Source organism: Sceloporus occidentalis, unplaced genomic scaffold (assembly GCF_023333645.1).
Source record: "Sceloporus occidentalis isolate IW3139 unplaced genomic scaffold, rSceOcc1.0.p SCAF_9, whole genome shotgun sequence".
Classification (NCBI taxonomy): Eukaryota; Metazoa; Chordata; class Lepidosauria; order Squamata; family Phrynosomatidae; genus Sceloporus; species Sceloporus occidentalis.
Window position 1 is genome coordinate 21,387,630 of NW_028316989.1, and position 16,809 is coordinate 21,404,438.

The window sequence follows — 16,809 nt, forward strand, 5'->3', positions numbered from 1 at the left end:
TGATCCTCATCACCATGATTCCAAATCCTTTTTGTAGGCTGTAGTGTGTCCTCTTTTGAACAGGATACCTTTGAATTCAAATTCACGTGCGTATCACTAATATTACTAATATCCCCATTTTGGGGAAGGTGCTTGAACATTTGGTGGCTAGGCAACATCAGATGCCCTTGGAAGAAATACTGCTGTCATTTGGTGCCAAGTAACATATGACCATTTACTAAAGCTTTTGGGGTCTCATTGCTTTCATTTAGATTTGAATGGTTTTCAGTTGTTTTAGCTACATTTAAATTGTACAGTTTTAAGTGTTAAATAATTTGGACATTTACATTATTTTAATTGTTTTAAATTGTTCTAAACTATTCACATGGATTTTCTTGTAAGCTGTCCTGAAACGTTTGGATATAGGGCAAGGTATAAGCATAGTGAACATGGAAGATCTGCAAGGATTCATCCTAGACAATGAGAAAATTGAAATAGTCAAAGAGTTCCCATATCTTGGTTCAAATACTGCCATTTGGCAAATCGTCACCATCGCTACCATGTTAAGTTTATTCCCTTAGGTGTTATTGACCAGAGTTTTGGATCATCAATGGTTTAGATTCTACCCCAAAATCAAGGCTTCAATGAGATATCATTGGATAATATAGCACATTCCAATTATTACTACTACTACCATTATTATTATTATTGTTGTTGTTAATATTATTACTACTATTTTTCTCCCTTGTACTTTACACATATATACCCAGAGTATGCGTGAATATTCAGGAAGCTCACTGTTTCTTAAAATGCAGTTCTGGAGAGCAGATCTTGCAGTCATATGCAAAATGAACATCATTCTCTCTCTTTATGTGTGTGTGTTACTAAATCATAAGCAGTGTGACTAATGAGAAGCTGAACATGCCAGCGCACCATGGGGCAATACTAAATTTATCACTAGATGAAATTTATTAAAGACAGTGGCTTGGATAATGAGATTCTGATGGCAAGAACCAAGAAAGTAGATCTCACGCCAGATACCTTTGCAAACAGAATCTGCGAAAGTGGTCTGTAATTCTTGAGGCAGGTCATAAAGAACAAAAAATGTGCACTGTTTTTGGCAGTTGCTGGTTTTGTACATTTTAAATGTATGTCAGAGAATTTCAGAACAATTTCCAGTGGCATCAAAGCCATAAAATTATCCAGCACCCCATTAAAATACTTTGTAGAAATATTGATTACTCAGTTTATGTAAACAGAAAAACACAAATAAAAAGGCATTCATCATAACAGGCCATTTGCCAAGGCATCATGACCCACTTGCAGGTTGCATCTCACAGGTTGCAAAGTGGTTATCTAGACCAGACTATAGTAATTTGCTATGCCTGTGGCAAACTACAACTGCTTCAGAACCAGTAGTCAAGCTGGTTTGTGCTGGTAAATAAAACCATGCTGTACCTAGAAAACAGATTTCTAAGAGATGTTCCAGACACTGGCTTTATCTTCAAAAGCCCTAAATGGTCTGCCCCTACATGTTTAGGAATACAGTGGACCCTTGTTATATGCTGGGGTTTGGTTCCAAGATCCCCCATGTATAACAAAATGTATAACAAAAGAGGGTTCCGCCACCAAGAAAATAATTGTCACCGAGGTAAAAAACTGCAAAGCAGTAAATAATTTAGAACCATAGAAACATAGAAGCCTAGAGTTGGAAGAGACCCCAGGGGCCATCCAGTCCAACCCCATTCTGCCATGCAGGAACTCTCAATCAAAGCATCCCTATTAACAGATGGCCATCCAGCCTCTGTTTAAAGACCTCCAAGGAAGGAGACTCCATCATAATCTCCAAGGAGCCCCACGAATCTGGAAGGGTGGTGAAGTAAAGGTAGATAAATTAGTGAGTTTCTAGCAGAATAGGTATCTTTGAGCCTGGTCACTTTTGCAAAACTAGGACAGAGTCCTGCTATTGAACAAGACAATTCCTTTAAAATGATCTTAACTTTTTCTTCAGAAACTGCTGCTCTTTTATAGCAAGATACAGTGTAGGAAAGGTCTTGTAAAAACCTTCATAAGTAATTCTTTGTTGGTAGCATCTGTCACAAAGACTGCTTAGTTGGAACTGTTAGTTGGAATACTTCCTGCTGGTGTTAGTGGGAAAACTACCATTTATTTTGTTGGAGAAGGATAACAATGCTCATTCAATATATCTTGTTGGTCAAGAGCTTTACTTTAAATATTAATATTGATCCAATACAGGGAGAAGCAGGATACAAATAATAATAATAATAATAATAATAATAATAATAATAAAAAAAATATTAAGAGCCTAATGAAAATTTTAGTTGCAGAATAGTTTTATTGTTCTTATTGGGAGTTTTCATCCATCCGTGTTTATTTTTAGAGTAAGACTCATAGAAGATAAATAATTAACGTACACTACACTTGCATTTCTCCAGAGTGTTTTGTTTATTCTTCTTATGTATATTTTCATTGCTTTTAAAATGTTTTTTATTCCCAGCACCCAGATTTCAAGTAATGGCGGATGCATTAAAAATACACAAGAAGACAAGTGCTCATGCTTAGCATGTGGTAGTAGCCTCTACTGTGTTCTGGACAGTTAATGCACCTAACAGTTCAAATACTGAATGAAAATAGCATTTTAAAATATTCAATAGCAAATGTTATATTTAAAAAACACATTTAAATGTATTTCCATGTTAAATGCACACAACCTTCTACTCCCACCTTGCGCATGAGATAATTTTGTGTGTCTTGTGTATTACAGACTTGCAAGGGACAAATTTGTAGATCAAAATTCAGGTTGTTTCTTTATGGTCAGTTTTACACATGTAGTCAGCAGCAACAACAACAACAACAACAGGTTTATTGATTAGTCAACTGACCATATCAATGGTAAAATACAAATATCAGAATATCAAAGTACAAACAAAGATACAACTGGATCACTCCTAAAGCGCATGTAAAATTAGCTAGAGGGTTGAGACACATAAAAGTTGAATAAAAACAAGTTTGATAAAATACAAAAATATAGAATAAAAACAAACTAAAACATGGGGGTGTGAAGGAAATCAAAAAGGGGGGTGTTTAAATGAACTGATCTCTATGGCATGAAACCCCATCTTGTATGATAAATTGATCACTCAAGTAAGCAGCCTTTATAATAAATTTTGCAGCACAACACACTAAATGTAAATTCTCTCCTGAGAGGAAATGAGACAATTTAACAATAGGATCCCAGTTAGTCATTCTAAGCAAAAAAAGGTTGTAAGAAATGGGATCTCTCCTTATCATATATGCAGCAACTGAACAGAATATGTGCAATGTCCTCAACGACATCGGAGCACCACAGATACATGTTCTTTCATGGCAGGGTATTTTTTGGAACCATAGAGTTTAGTTGCTCAAATCTAGCTCAAGTGAAAGCAGTTCTCTGACTCTGTGTTAGCTGCAACCTAAGGTATTTTGCTAAGCCAAAAAGAATTTTATTTTTGGCTAACCAGTTTAAAGATTTACAACCGGCTGACAAAGCTATGTCCGTTTGGGCACTAATGTCCCAAACCCTTTCTTTTAGGGTTTTCTGAACTTTATGGCCAGCAGAGAGAAGATAGGAGGGAGAGAAGCCTAACTGGTACAATTGTAGGGATAGCTGACAAATGCAAAAGTTTGAACGCCTTATAGCTAATATGTTCTTCTAAGCAGAGTTTAGGGAGTCTCCCTGAGTCCATTTTAAGAATCTTTAGCCAGTAGTTAAAGGCTTTTTCGAACATTATAACACAACTGCAGTAAAAAAGCTTTTCTTCTCTCCCCCCACCTCTTGTGTGTGTGAGACAAACTTTCTTATGTAATATTGGGCCCATACAGACAGGCCAAAATAAATCTGCTTCGGGTCACTTTGGAGGTATGCCGTTTAAATGATGCACGTGTCATAAGAGTCCTGAAGTCGCACTGGAGCATGGCTTTGGCAGAGCTTCTGGACTCTTAGGACGCATGCATCATTAAAACAGCATACCTCCAAAGTGATCCGAAGCAGCTTTATTCTGGGCTGTCTGTACAGGGCCATAGTTCTATGAGCATCCTTCAGTTTTAATGATCCCATATTACCAGCCGCACCATCAGAATGTGGTTCAGAATGTGTTTTTCTCCCATACGCATGTGTTGAACAGGCGGATAGGTAAATATGCGTCCCTCCCATCTGTAATGACTTTCAGGAAAAAAACTGCCACATTGAGTCTCAAGGCTACATGGCATGATGTACAGTGTGTAGTTAGAAGATTGTTTTTCTTCATATAGAATCTGGATAGAGTGAATTTCACAAAGATTTAAATCTTTTTAGTCAAGCCAGATTTTTATTTTATTTTTTTAATAAATACACCCCAAGCCAAAGGATGGGGAATCCCTCTGTGGCACCAGAAAGAATAGAAAAGGAACATCTCTAAGTAGACACAGGAAAAGTCTGTGTGTCCTTAGAAAACTGGGATAGTTGGGACGTGTGTGTGTGTGTTGTGTGCCTCCAAGTCATTTCTGATGTATGGCAAAACCTATCATAGGTTTTTCTTGGCAAGATTTGTTCAGAGGAGATTTTCCATTGCCTTCCCATGAATCCTGGTCTCCAGAGACATAGTCCAACACTCAAACTACTAAACCATGTATGTTGGGGCCATGTGTGCTACTCTCAAAATGTTGTTTTGGTTAAATGTCCTGGGCAAATATCCTATATTCCCTTGTTGCAAAGTTGTCTCAGTAGTTCCATATGCTTGTTATATGTCCAGAGGATGCAGCACAAGGAGATGACTACAACAGTCTTACCGCTGCAGCAAATATGGAGATATTGATTAGCAGAGCTGACTTTGCCTGGTCTCTATTGCATAGGAAGAAAAATCTTTTACTGGACTAATGCTAGTATTAAGGGACTAGATAAACTACTTATTTTGTGCAAGGGGGAGAAATGTAAAAACAACAACAACCCAAAAATGATTTTCGGCACCGTAATGAGGACACTTATCTTACTTTTGACCTTGTGTAAACATTTGGCTCATTTTTCCTGCATCTGCCACCCGCAGGAAGACTACTTCAGTAGCATTCTGCAAGTTTTTGTTCATTGTCTGAATTTAGGAAGCAGAACTAATCTTGACCTACTTTTCTGGCTTCTGTGAGCATCTTCTTAAATGAGAACAGATGAAGTTCCTTTGGGAAATTCCCAGCAATGCTATTAAGAGCACCCAGAATTTCATGGCGATTTTGCATAATAGCATATTACTATGCTGATAAAATGGGCTCACTTTCATTGAGTGTTGTAATGTATTTCTGTCTACTTTGCAGCTCCCTGTCTTATAATAACCTCCAAATATTGGGAGAACTAGACAAAGTTCAGTGAAGCTTTGCCTCTGAAGTGACATAGGACAAAAATGCATGGTCAGTATATGAGAAGACAACACTGTCATATTCTGTCTATGGATTTGGCCTTTTCCCACCCCTGGCATTTGCCCTGTCTGGCACAGTGATGGGAGGGTGTTCAGGTGGCCACATGCCACCTGCTGCTAACTTGCCTGTCACTGCTGTTCTCCCTGCAGACCCCTGCTATGGTCCATAAGGGCAGAAATGGGTTGCCTGGCTTCATGCACATGGTCAAGTGCCATCACAGGACTTGACATTACTGGGGCTTGCAAGGAGAAGGGTGGCAGCAGTGGCAGGTAAGGGAGATTGACATGGCGGGATTTCTGAGAAACTGCTGCAAACAGCCAGTTATTTAAAACTGGGCTAAGAGCTGGCTGGGCTGAGGTTGGGTTGAATCTCCCCAAATAGCATCTGGTTTACCAGTCATAGAATCAGAGAACTGGAAGAGACCACAAGGGCCATCCAGTCCAACCCCATTCTGCCATGCAGGAAATCTCGATCAAAGTATACCCGACAGATGGCCATCAAGCCTCTGTTTAAAGACCTCCAAGGAAAGAGACTCCATTATACTCCCAGGAAGGAGTGTGTTCCACTGTCAAACAGCCCTTACTGTCAGGAGGTTCCTCCTAATGTTGAGGTGGAATCTCTTTTCCTGGAGCTTGCATCCATTGCTTCGGGTCCTAGTCTCTGGAGCAGCAGAAAACAAGCTTGTTCCCTCCTCAGTATGACATCCCTTCAAATATTTCAACAAGGCTATCATATCACCTCTTAACCTTCTCTTCTCCAGGCTAAACATCCCCAGCTCCCTAAGTCTTTCCTCATAAGACATGGTTTCCAGACCCTTCACCATTTTAGTCACTCTCCTTTGGACATACTCCAGTTTCTCAACATCCTCTTTTTAATTGTGCCCACAACTGGACACAGTATTCCAGGTGGGGCCTGACCAAAGCAGAATAGAGTGGCACCATTGCTTCCCTTGATCTAGACCAGTGGTTCTCAACCTTCCTAAGTCCGCGACCCTTTAATACAGTTCCTCATGTTGTGGTGACCTCCAACCATAAAATTATTTTCATTGTTACATGCAAATATGTGTTTTCCAATGGTCTTAGGCAACCCCTGTGACAGGGTTATTCGACCCCCAAAGAGGTCCCGACCCACAGGTTGGGAACCACTGATCTAGACACTATACTTTTATTGATGCATTCTAAAATTGCATTGGCCTTTTTGGCTGCTGCATCACGTTCAGTTGACTCATGTTCAACTTGTGGTTCAAGTTGCAGGAAGCAGTTCCTGGCTTGGGCTGCTGGCCTGCATCGTCTCAACAGGATGATGGCAGAGCTGCATGGAGAATGTGTCTTTTGGCCTATATGTATAGATCAGGCTGTGAAATACGTGGCTTCCCAATTGTTAATGGATTACAAGTCTTCACATCTCCTGTCAGTGGCTGTAATGGGAAGTGCAGTTGGACAGCACATAGAAAACCACAGGTTCTCCATCCTTGCTACATATAGAATGCGCCATACACTGATACACTCTATATACCTCTGCCTAGTTAAGGCCACCATGTCATTTTACAAATGTTACCTTGCTCTTGAAACATGCTGTGGGTCTATTTGGGTCTGTACCATAATATTGACTTTTATTCTTTGGCTGTGGTTTGAGTGTTGGACTATAACCCTGGAAATCAGGGTTCGATTCTCTGCTCAGCCTTGGAAACCCACTTTGGGAAGTCACATGCTCTCAGCCTCAGTGGAAGGCAATGGTAAACCTCTGAACGAATCTTTTCAGGAAAACCCCATCATAAGTTAGAAACAACTTGAAAGGAAGGACAAGAAGTAGATATATTTTATACTTATTTGCCAGAATGTATCAGAAATATCAGAAATGTTACAAAGTTTTCAGGGGACTTGTTTTGGCTTCTAATTTCAGCTGTTTTTGAAGAAGTTAGGAGTGGAAACCTTTTGCTTTAATATTACAATTGTGTTAGTGAGGGCAAGAAATGCAGTCTTTGTGATTATTCACATCTTTCCAGGATCAAGAGTATACTTGCCTGAAAGGCCATGGATGCTTAAAAATAATGTATTTTCCTCACTTTCTGTATTTCCACTGTCTCTGTATCAGTATCAGTAATATTGCATCAGTAATACTGTATCAGTAATACATAAATAGCCTGATCTTGGATGCTAAGCCGGGCCAGCCCTGGTTAGTACTTGGATGGTGCTGTAGCCTATATTTAAGAGGAAGCTTGGAGGCCACTACTCTAAAGTCTGAACAAGATGTCATGACAGAAGCACTGAGCTATTATTATTAGTTTTAATTGAACTATTCCATTAACTCAATAGAAGTTACATTAGTGTTGATTTTCCATGTTCCCATGGATTCCATAGGTTTGTGCTCATTGGGACTAACAAGTGGATATTCACCACTATTTGCACAGTGAGTGAGTAAAATTTCAAACTAGTGGCACAACATCTTGAAGAATACTGCAAAACATCTTGGATTGGAAGAGATAAGCATAAAGTATATTCTCTCTGGAAAAAAACCAAAAACAACCTTAATCCAGGTTTTGAGGCTTATTTCAAACCGGCTTCTGGGCGGGCTATGGAGTTGAGACTGCCATGGTCGCCTTAGTCGATGATCTCCGTCTGGGCATGGACAGGGGAGGCGTGTCCCTGTTAGTGCTTTTGGACATCTCAGCGGCTTTCAATACCATTGACCATGGTATCCTTCTGGAACGCCTGAAGGAGTTAGGTATCGGGGGCACTGCGCTCCAGTGGCTCCGTTCCTACCTCTTGGGCAGATTCCAGATGGTGCAGCTGGGGGACGTTTGCTCCGATAAGAGGGCGCTTACATCTGGCATCCCTCAAGGAGCAATTCTGTCCCCCATGCTATTTAACATTTACATGAAACCGCTGGGAGAGATCATCCGGAGTCACGGGGCGCTGTGTTATCAGTATGCTGATGACACCCAAATATACTTCTCTGTGTCTCCAACTGATGCAGTGACTAGGGATGGCATCTCTCCTCTAAATGCCTGCTTGGAGTCGGTAATGGGCTGGATGAGGGAAAACAAACTCAGCCTGAATCCAGAGAAAATGGAAGTACTGGTGATAGGTTCATCGGGCCCGGGTAGTGGAATTCGTCCACCTATCCTGAATGGAAGGACTCAGTTCGCAATCTGGGGGTGCTTCTGGACTTGTCGCTCCAATTGACATCTCAACTGAATGCGACGGTCAGAAGCGCTTGTTATCAGCTTCGGCTGATACGCCAGCTGCGACCCTACCTGGATCGAAGGGACCTTGAAACTGTAGTACACGCTCTGGTAACCTCTCGATTGGATTTCTGTAATGCGCTGTACATGGGGCAACCCTTGTACCAAACCTGGAAGCTGCAGATAGTGCAAAACATGGCAGCGAGATTGGCCACTGGTGGTTCCAGGTCAGACCATATAACACCTATTTTGAAAGATCTCCATTGGCTGACTATTTGCTTCCGGGCACAATACAAAGTGTTGGTTATTACCTATAAAGCCCTAAATGGCTTGGGCCCAGGGTACTTGGAGGACCGCCTCTCCCCATATAATCCACCCCGCACACTCAGGTCTGCAGGGAAAAACTTGCTGGAGGTCCTAACTGTGAGGACCTCGCAACGGGCCTTTTCAATCTCGGCCCCGAGAATTCGGAATAATCTCCCTGATGAGCTCCGCTCCACCACATCTTTGGACTTGTTTGAGAAGAATCTCAAGACCTTCTTCTTTTCCCAAGCTTTCCCCCCATGAGATGTGACTTTGGTTTTCCCCCTCTATTTGGTAATGACTCTGGCTATGATTTTCTGGATTCCCCTACTCAGCTACTCGAGTATTAGTTTTATATGCTGTTTTATATCTTGTTTTATCTGTTTTACTGATTATTGTAATTTTATCTGGATTTGTACGCTGCTTTGATCTGAACTGGAAAAGCGGGATAGAAATAAACTATTATTATTATTATTATTATTATTATTATTATTATTGCAATATTGGCCAAGAGATTCTGCTACCATTTGAAGGGAATATCAAGGATACCAAATGCAGCTGTGCAAATGTCTTCAGTCACAGCAGGTGTCTAGCCCATATGGCAAAAATTCTTTATTGTAGATTAATATACGTAGTTTGATTGGATCAAGAAACCATAAAGACATAATTATACAATGCAAAATTGATTATGAGAGGTTCCCATAGATTCTTTGGAAAACTGAATATGCAGAGGTGACTGGCAAGCCTCCACATACTTATAACTTCCTTCTGCAATATGTACTGTAGTTGTCAGCTGGAGGGGAAATATTTTTATACTGTTAAGCTAGGACGTCATTTTCTGGTATGGAAGTATTTATTTTATTTATTATTATTTTTATTTTATATGGCAACTTTCTCCTGCAAGAGGACCCAAAGCACCTGACATATAATTTAGAATTCAAGATTTCTCTGTTTGGCTTTATAGTGTTTTTATTAAAAATGCATTGCAGTGTATTTTAGGAGATTATCGCACTGCCCTTTTTCATCCTTCCCTCCCAACTTAGGCATGGGCTGAAACCTTTTAAACATGTGAAGTCGAAGGCTTTCATGGCTGACATCCATAGTTTTTTTGTGGGGTTTTTGGGCTATGTGGCCATGTTCTAGAAGAGTTTCTTCCTGACATTTCGCCAGCATCTGTGGCTGGCATCTTCAGAGATGGATTTTAAGCATGGATTTTATCTCATGCCTTGAGCCCAGGTCGGAGGCATCTCTTACCCGATCATGGCATCCTGCACCTTATCTGGACTTCTCCGGCAGTTTTTGAAAGAATGGGATGCCTCCGACCTCGGAGCAGAGGCATGTATGTGGTAAAATCAGTGCTTAAAAGGTTTGAGCCCATGCCTAGGTCAGGAGTTGTTGTTGTTGTTAACTGTCTTCATAGTGATCTTGACTCATGGTGACCCTGTGGATGAGACATCTCCAAGACTTCTGTCCTCCACTGTTCTGCCCAGCTCCTGCAAACTCATACTTGTGATCTCTTTAATAGAGTCCATCGATCTAGCATGTGGCCTTCCTCTCTTTCTACTTCCTTTTACCTCTCCTAGCATTATTGTTTTTTCCAATGATGTCAGGACCATGTGCCACACTGGTCTGAAAATGACATGAGAGTGGCTACTAGGAGGAACAGGAGCAGAGGTTACTACAGTTTAAGTGGCAGGTGCATGAATCAGCATTTGGTGAGCTGTGCATCATGGGAAGTCTGACGCAACATGCACAGGTGAAGTCAGCCAGCAGTGCATCATGGGCAATATTCTGATGCAACAGGTACTGGGTATGAAACCAGCCAGGTTTCATTGGTGGCATGGCTGTCGCATGACTGCCAAGAAGACCACCTATATAAGAGAGAAAGTGATTATCTCCCTTGTTGGGTTGTTGTGCTCGGTGGTTGGTGAAGCACTTTGTTGGACTGTATGACAGTGAGTATTCAAGATGGCTGGCTGATACTCAGTGTAATCTTTGTAAATAGTTTGCAACAAAGATTAAAAGCCCTCGTGTTGAGTGAAGTCTCACTGTCCAGAGATTCATTTTCTCAAGCTGGGAGCTCAAGGCGGCAGCCTGTGTCTGGGAGGAAATTTGCTTTGCAGCTCAGAGGCTTCGCAGAACCTTTGCTCTCCGCAGACCTTCTTCTAGGCGTCCTGCCTACTCTGTGTGTGGTTGTAAGGGACACAGTTAATCTCTCTATGCCCCATCAAATGATTCCTGCCTTCTCATGATGTGCCCAAAGTATGCCAGCCTAAATTTTGTCATCTTGGCTTCTAGAGAGATTTCTGTCTTGATCTGCTCTAGGACCCATTTCTTTGTCCTTTTGGCTTTCCATGGAATCCTTGGCACTCTTCTCCAGCACCACATATTCTCAAATGAATTGATTTTCTTCCTGTCTTCTTTCTTAACTGTCCAACTCTCACATCTATACATGGTAATGGGGAATACAATGGCTTGTAATGATTTTAACTTTTGTACTGAGTTGTATATCTTTGCATTTTAGGATCTTTAATAGTTCTTTCATAGCTGCCCTCCCCATTCCCAATCTTCTTCTGATTTCTTGGCTGCAGTCTCCATTTCTATCGATTTTTGATCCCAGATATGATAATTCTTTTACTATTTCTGTTTCCTTGTTGTCTAGTTTGAATTTGTGTACATTCTCTGTGGTCATTACTTTATGTTCTCTGTGGTCATTACTTTATGTTCAACACTAAGCCTCCCTTTGCACTTTCTTCCTTGAGCTTCCTTAGTAGTTGTTCCTGGTCTGGGAGGTTTTCTGCTAGTATTATGGTGTCATCTGCATATCTTAGATTGTTAATATTTCTTCCTCCTATTTTCAGTCCATCTTCAGTCCTTGTTGGTGAGTCAGCACATAAGTAAATTCAATTGAGTATGTTTGCTTTAGTCAGGATTATCAATAGATTGAGATCTAGTATGATCTGCAGGCCACATGTGGCTCTCAGGGTTATTTTCTGGATTCCAGGTATTTGCACCAGGTTTAGATCCCTCCCCCAGTTGAATTGTTATTAAATTTTTTTGCAATTCTTTTTTCTTTTTTTAAAAGTTTTCTCAAAATACCTTCTAGGGGCATCAGAAGCATTTCCATGATGTTTTGAGCACTTACTAGACCTGCTCAATATCAATTGATAATCAGGCTTTCAAAAGTATTAGTTGTTCTTAATCTGAGGATAACTAATAGGTGTTTGTAATCCAGTGTTTTGTTTCAGGATACCTGTGACTTCGTATTTAATATAGTTCATGTGGAGTAAATGAGAAGTTAATACTTTGCAGCAGAAGAAATTCTCTTCAACATAGATTAGATTTTCGTTCATATATGTGAAGTCTCCTGTTGTCCATGTGTATGATATCTAAGAATATATATTCTCGCTTTCTTGCTTTTGCTGCAGTATACTAACATGGCTATTCCATTAGTGCTGGAGAAATGTTATTGTTAAGCGGAACAGTAAACAGATGCATTATTACAAATTAAGTTACTTGTTTTGTTTAAATATACAAATGTTTAAAAACATTCATTTGGACCCAAACAGACAGGCCAAAATAAAGCTGCTTCGGGTCACTTTGGAAGTATGTTGTTTAAATGCTGCATGCGTCTGAAGAGACTGGAAGCTGCGCCAAAGCCACACTCCAATTCTAAGGACTGGAGCGCAGTTTTGGCGTAGCTTCTGGACTCTTAAGATGCATGTGTCATTTAAACAGCATACCTCCAAAGTGACCCAAAGCAGCTTTATTTTGCCCTGTCTGTTCAGGCCCTTAGTTACAAAACACTTACATGCTGGGTATTCAAGTCACAATCGCTAGTCTGAAAGGTTCTTCCAGTGTTTGTGTGGGTATGTCCCTTCAAGTCACCTGTCAACTTATAACCACATGAATTTCATAGTTTTTTTTTTTTTTTAGGCAAGAAATACTCAGAGGTGGTTTTCCTTCTTCTGAAATGGAGCCTATAGCATCAGGGATTCCAGTACTAATCAGGGCTGACTCGGCTTAGCTTCAAAGATCAGATGAGATCTGGTACCTTTTGCATATGTATTGGACACAATAAACTATTAATCAGTTAGAATATCTGCTGCCTTTGTAATATTCCTTTGACTTTATACAGGAGTTTTCTTTTATGAAATTCTTTCGCCTCAGTGTTATGGGACAATCTATAAGCGATGGTGATTTTGGTCAGAAGTATTGTCCAGTTACTAATACATAGCCACAGTAGTTATGGAGCAACACAGTGAATTCCAGCCCATCTCCCCATATTACTGGGAAACAGCCACCGCGATCAATGTGGATTCATTCCCTTGTAACTTGGGAAGCAACTGACTGATGTGCTCATACTCTCCTATGAGTGATCTCTATTGCAACAGGAAGAAGTAGGTTCCTGTTGCAATTCTGTCTTGCTCTGAAGATTGCTTACATGAAGGGTGGTGGGTATGTCAGCTACTTTCCAAGTGACAGGGAATGGACCTTTGTCAATTACAGCAGCTGCTTCCTGAAAAGTGGGAATTTGGGGGACTTTCACAGTCTCTACGTGTTCCTTAAGCTAGGGGCTACATAGGGATCATGAATACCACACACTTCAGGATGTCTAACTGCATTTAGGACTCCTCAATAGGATTCTGGCCAAAAAATGTCCTCTGAAATAAAGGTGTGGTACAGACTGTGCAAATGTGCCATGCTGGCACAGAATTTAGGGTTAGGGACTGCGCAGCAACCGCACAGTCCCTAGCTTTAGCACGACACAGCGCTGTAACAATGGCGGTGGCCCGTCTACATGGGCGCCACCATTGTTACGTAAGCACCACACATCATCTACACATTGCCACGCATTGCTTGCACCTGTGGCACAAAAAGACCCCAGTTTTTCCGGGTTCTTTTTCCTTTTGAGGGAAACCGTGCGGTTTGACGGCTGCAGCCCGTTTGGCGGCAGCAGTCTGTCCCATGCCAAAGTTGCCCCTCTTTTGTGGCTCCAACTTTTGTGGATTTGATTATTTGCAGTTTTGATTAATATGTCCTTTCTAGGAATCACTAGGTCCTCCAGAGCAACTCTGCCAGAAGTTGAGCATAGAGTTGTTCTGGAGAACCTAGAAGTTCCCAAAGAAGATGCTTCTCTAGGCATTTGTAGATCTTCCAGCATGATTCTGTGATCTACTTCTGGCAGGTGTTGACCATAGAGTTGTCCTGGAGGAGCTGGAGATTCCTAGAGAGGTGTTCCCTTACTGAAAAAAAGAATAGTGTCATTTTATTTGCGGTTTCCCCACATTCACAGGGTACTTTACCCTAACCCCAGTGAAGGTGGAGGGACCACTGTGATTGCTTTTATATATGTGGGGTAGTATGTCTTTTGTTCTACAGTATTGTTTTAAGCTTTCATTTTGTTGATTTGTTTGCAAGACTTTGATAAACCCCTTTGAATGCTAAGCCAAGATGGCAGCATAAATAATTTTAAAAATAACACAACACAGATACACAACTTGGTTAAGAGAAAAATCTAACAATAGTCCTCTATCAGCTGCCTGCATTTTTATAACTGAGAGTTTACAGGCTGCACGTTGTCTCGAAGTCCACCTCCTGCCGTAGCTCATGTTGATTCATCAATTAAACCTTGCAATCCAAGTTTTATACACTGCAGCAAATTCAAAAAGTGACAAAAGCACAAAGGCGTTGTTGGAGTGCATCATAAATATTAATAGTCTTTCCAATGCAGCATCAAACCTTCATCGAGGAGGGAGAGCTGAATTTCAAAGAGATTATGTGACCTGCTCAAGGTTAGATTGCATGCTGTGTGCAAATTTGTTTCCAAATACCATATTCTAGTTAGGCACAGTCTATGGAGTTGGCTACAAAACGAAACACAGAACATTCCCCTAAATATGTGCCATTTAGTGTGCCGTTTCATGGTACAGTCAAGAAATTCTCTTTTCTCCCCAAAGCCTCAGCCTGGAAAGGGTTACAGTTGAAATGCCTGTAGCAGTCCGTAGAAAATGTGAATCACTGAATGAAGAAAGAAAGGGAAGCGGCTGTTGCAAGCTGTTTTCTGGCTCTGGGTCAGGATTTTTGCCACAAACGTATGCAGAGACATTGTTAATTTTACACATTTTTGGAGGGCGGCCTGTTCGACTGCATGTGTCGTTGTGTGCCGAGGGAGAGAAGAGAAGGAACTTTGGGTCCTCAGCCCTTTCCTTTGGCTTCTTGTGCTGTTGCTTCCTCTCCCTGCCTCTTGCCAGCTGCTTCTGCAGTGTGTGGATGTGTGTCCAACATGGAGGGAGGGACTGGAAGAGTGTACGCTGCTGCTGCTTTTACCAATATCTATTCAGCAGCTTCCACTGCAGGGACGATAAGAACTGGAGGCAATCTTGATGAATCCAAAAGGTCAGTGCTATCAATAAATCATCCACAGAAAGGTATTTGAGAAACATTTTAACCCACTCTGATCTCCAGCAGATATGCTAGCTTCCTCTAAGGGGGGAAACATGTATTCAGTTGTTTGATTTAGTCATTAATTTTGCAATGCATATATATAAGCCATGATACTAAAATTCATGTAATTTTTTCGTAGTCGTAAGCCCATTTTAAATCCTTGTTGTGGAATGAAGAGGAGAATTAAGAAAACCCTCAGAAAAATAGATATTTGCCCCAAGCCTCTCTCAGTCGTCCTTATTACATGATTTGATCAAAAAAATTATTAGTCTTCCCATTTTCTTTTTGGTGGTGATCTTTTAAACGTTTCATAGGCTGTGTAGAAGAATGCTGCAGTGTTATTTATGCATGTACCATCTAACCTTTAAGGACAACATTAAAATGGGTAAAATACAATTCTTATGAGTTTAACAAGGAATAAGGAATTTGGTGTGTTTGCATTTAGTAAGAGGTGCTAACCGAATTTAGCACTGTAGTTTCCAAAAACTTGTTTGAGCCTTGGTTGTTTAGCTGAAATGTTTGTGGAATGAAACAGCGTTTGATAGCTTCAGGGCAATCCATTCCCCCTCTCCTTTCACCTTGGCACTTAGATTTTCACGGATGTTGATTTAAAATAAAGCAGTTACTGATTCAGTTCAGTTAGGATTTTCTGCTAAGCAAAGATACTTGCAGGGAGCACTGCTGCTGAACTGCAAACTTACCTTAACTGAAACAACTGCAACATGGTCTTTATTTATCTTTATTTTATTGTATTTTTTAAAATACAAGGTTATTTGCAAGACTGAAAAGCGGGAAGTTGGTGGCTTCGTGATCTCCAGTTTCATTTGACATGCAAACATACGAAGTTCAGCTATTTTAATATGTGACTCCACCCACATAGTAGACTCAGCTTCAAACTCATGTTAGTCTCTAGGACTAAATGAAGCCCAGGATGGATTCCCTACTGAGTTTTCTCTCTTTGAATAGCTTCGCAGTGTCCAGAAATACTGCATCTCATCTGTTTGAACAATTTAAGAGAGTTTCATTTATTGCTGTGGCATGGGAAATTATGGGTCAACATATTACATACAGTCAGCCCTCCTTATACACGGATTTATTATCCACGGATTCAAGCATCCACAGCTTGAAAATATTCAAAAAAGTATAAATTTCAAATATCAAACCTTGATTTTCTATTTTATATAAGGGACACCATTTTGCTTTGCCATTGTATTTAATGGGACTTGAGCATCCATGGATTTTGTTATCCACGGGGGTTCCTGGAACCAAACCCCAGCGGATAACAAGGTCCCACTGTATTTTACTTGAATGTCTTGTATTTTTGAATGGCTATTGATATGACAAAACTCTCTTTTTTGGTGAAAATAAGTATAGAGGGCTTATATGAGGGAATGATTATTGATATGATTTTTTAGTTTTGTTGCATTCATTGTATTGCCTAATGTATTATATCT

At 40.5% G+C, this 16,809-nt stretch overlaps 1 protein-coding gene across 3 annotated transcripts in view; it reads left to right on the forward strand.

Moving 5' to 3' along the window:
* Positions 1-16,809, forward strand: part of ARHGAP32 (Rho GTPase activating protein 32) — a 253,163-nt gene that overhangs the window by 51,615 nt on the left and 184,739 nt on the right. The window contains exon 1 of one of the 3 annotated variants that reach the window (XM_089537647.1): positions 15,195-15,307. The exons of the other annotated variants lie outside the window; for them this stretch is intronic. Coding sequence (XP_089393773.1) covers positions 15,195-15,307 — 113 coding nt within the window. Of the gene's footprint in view, positions 1-15,194; positions 15,308-16,809 lie in introns of those variants that run through there. 3 annotated transcript variants of the gene reach the window in all.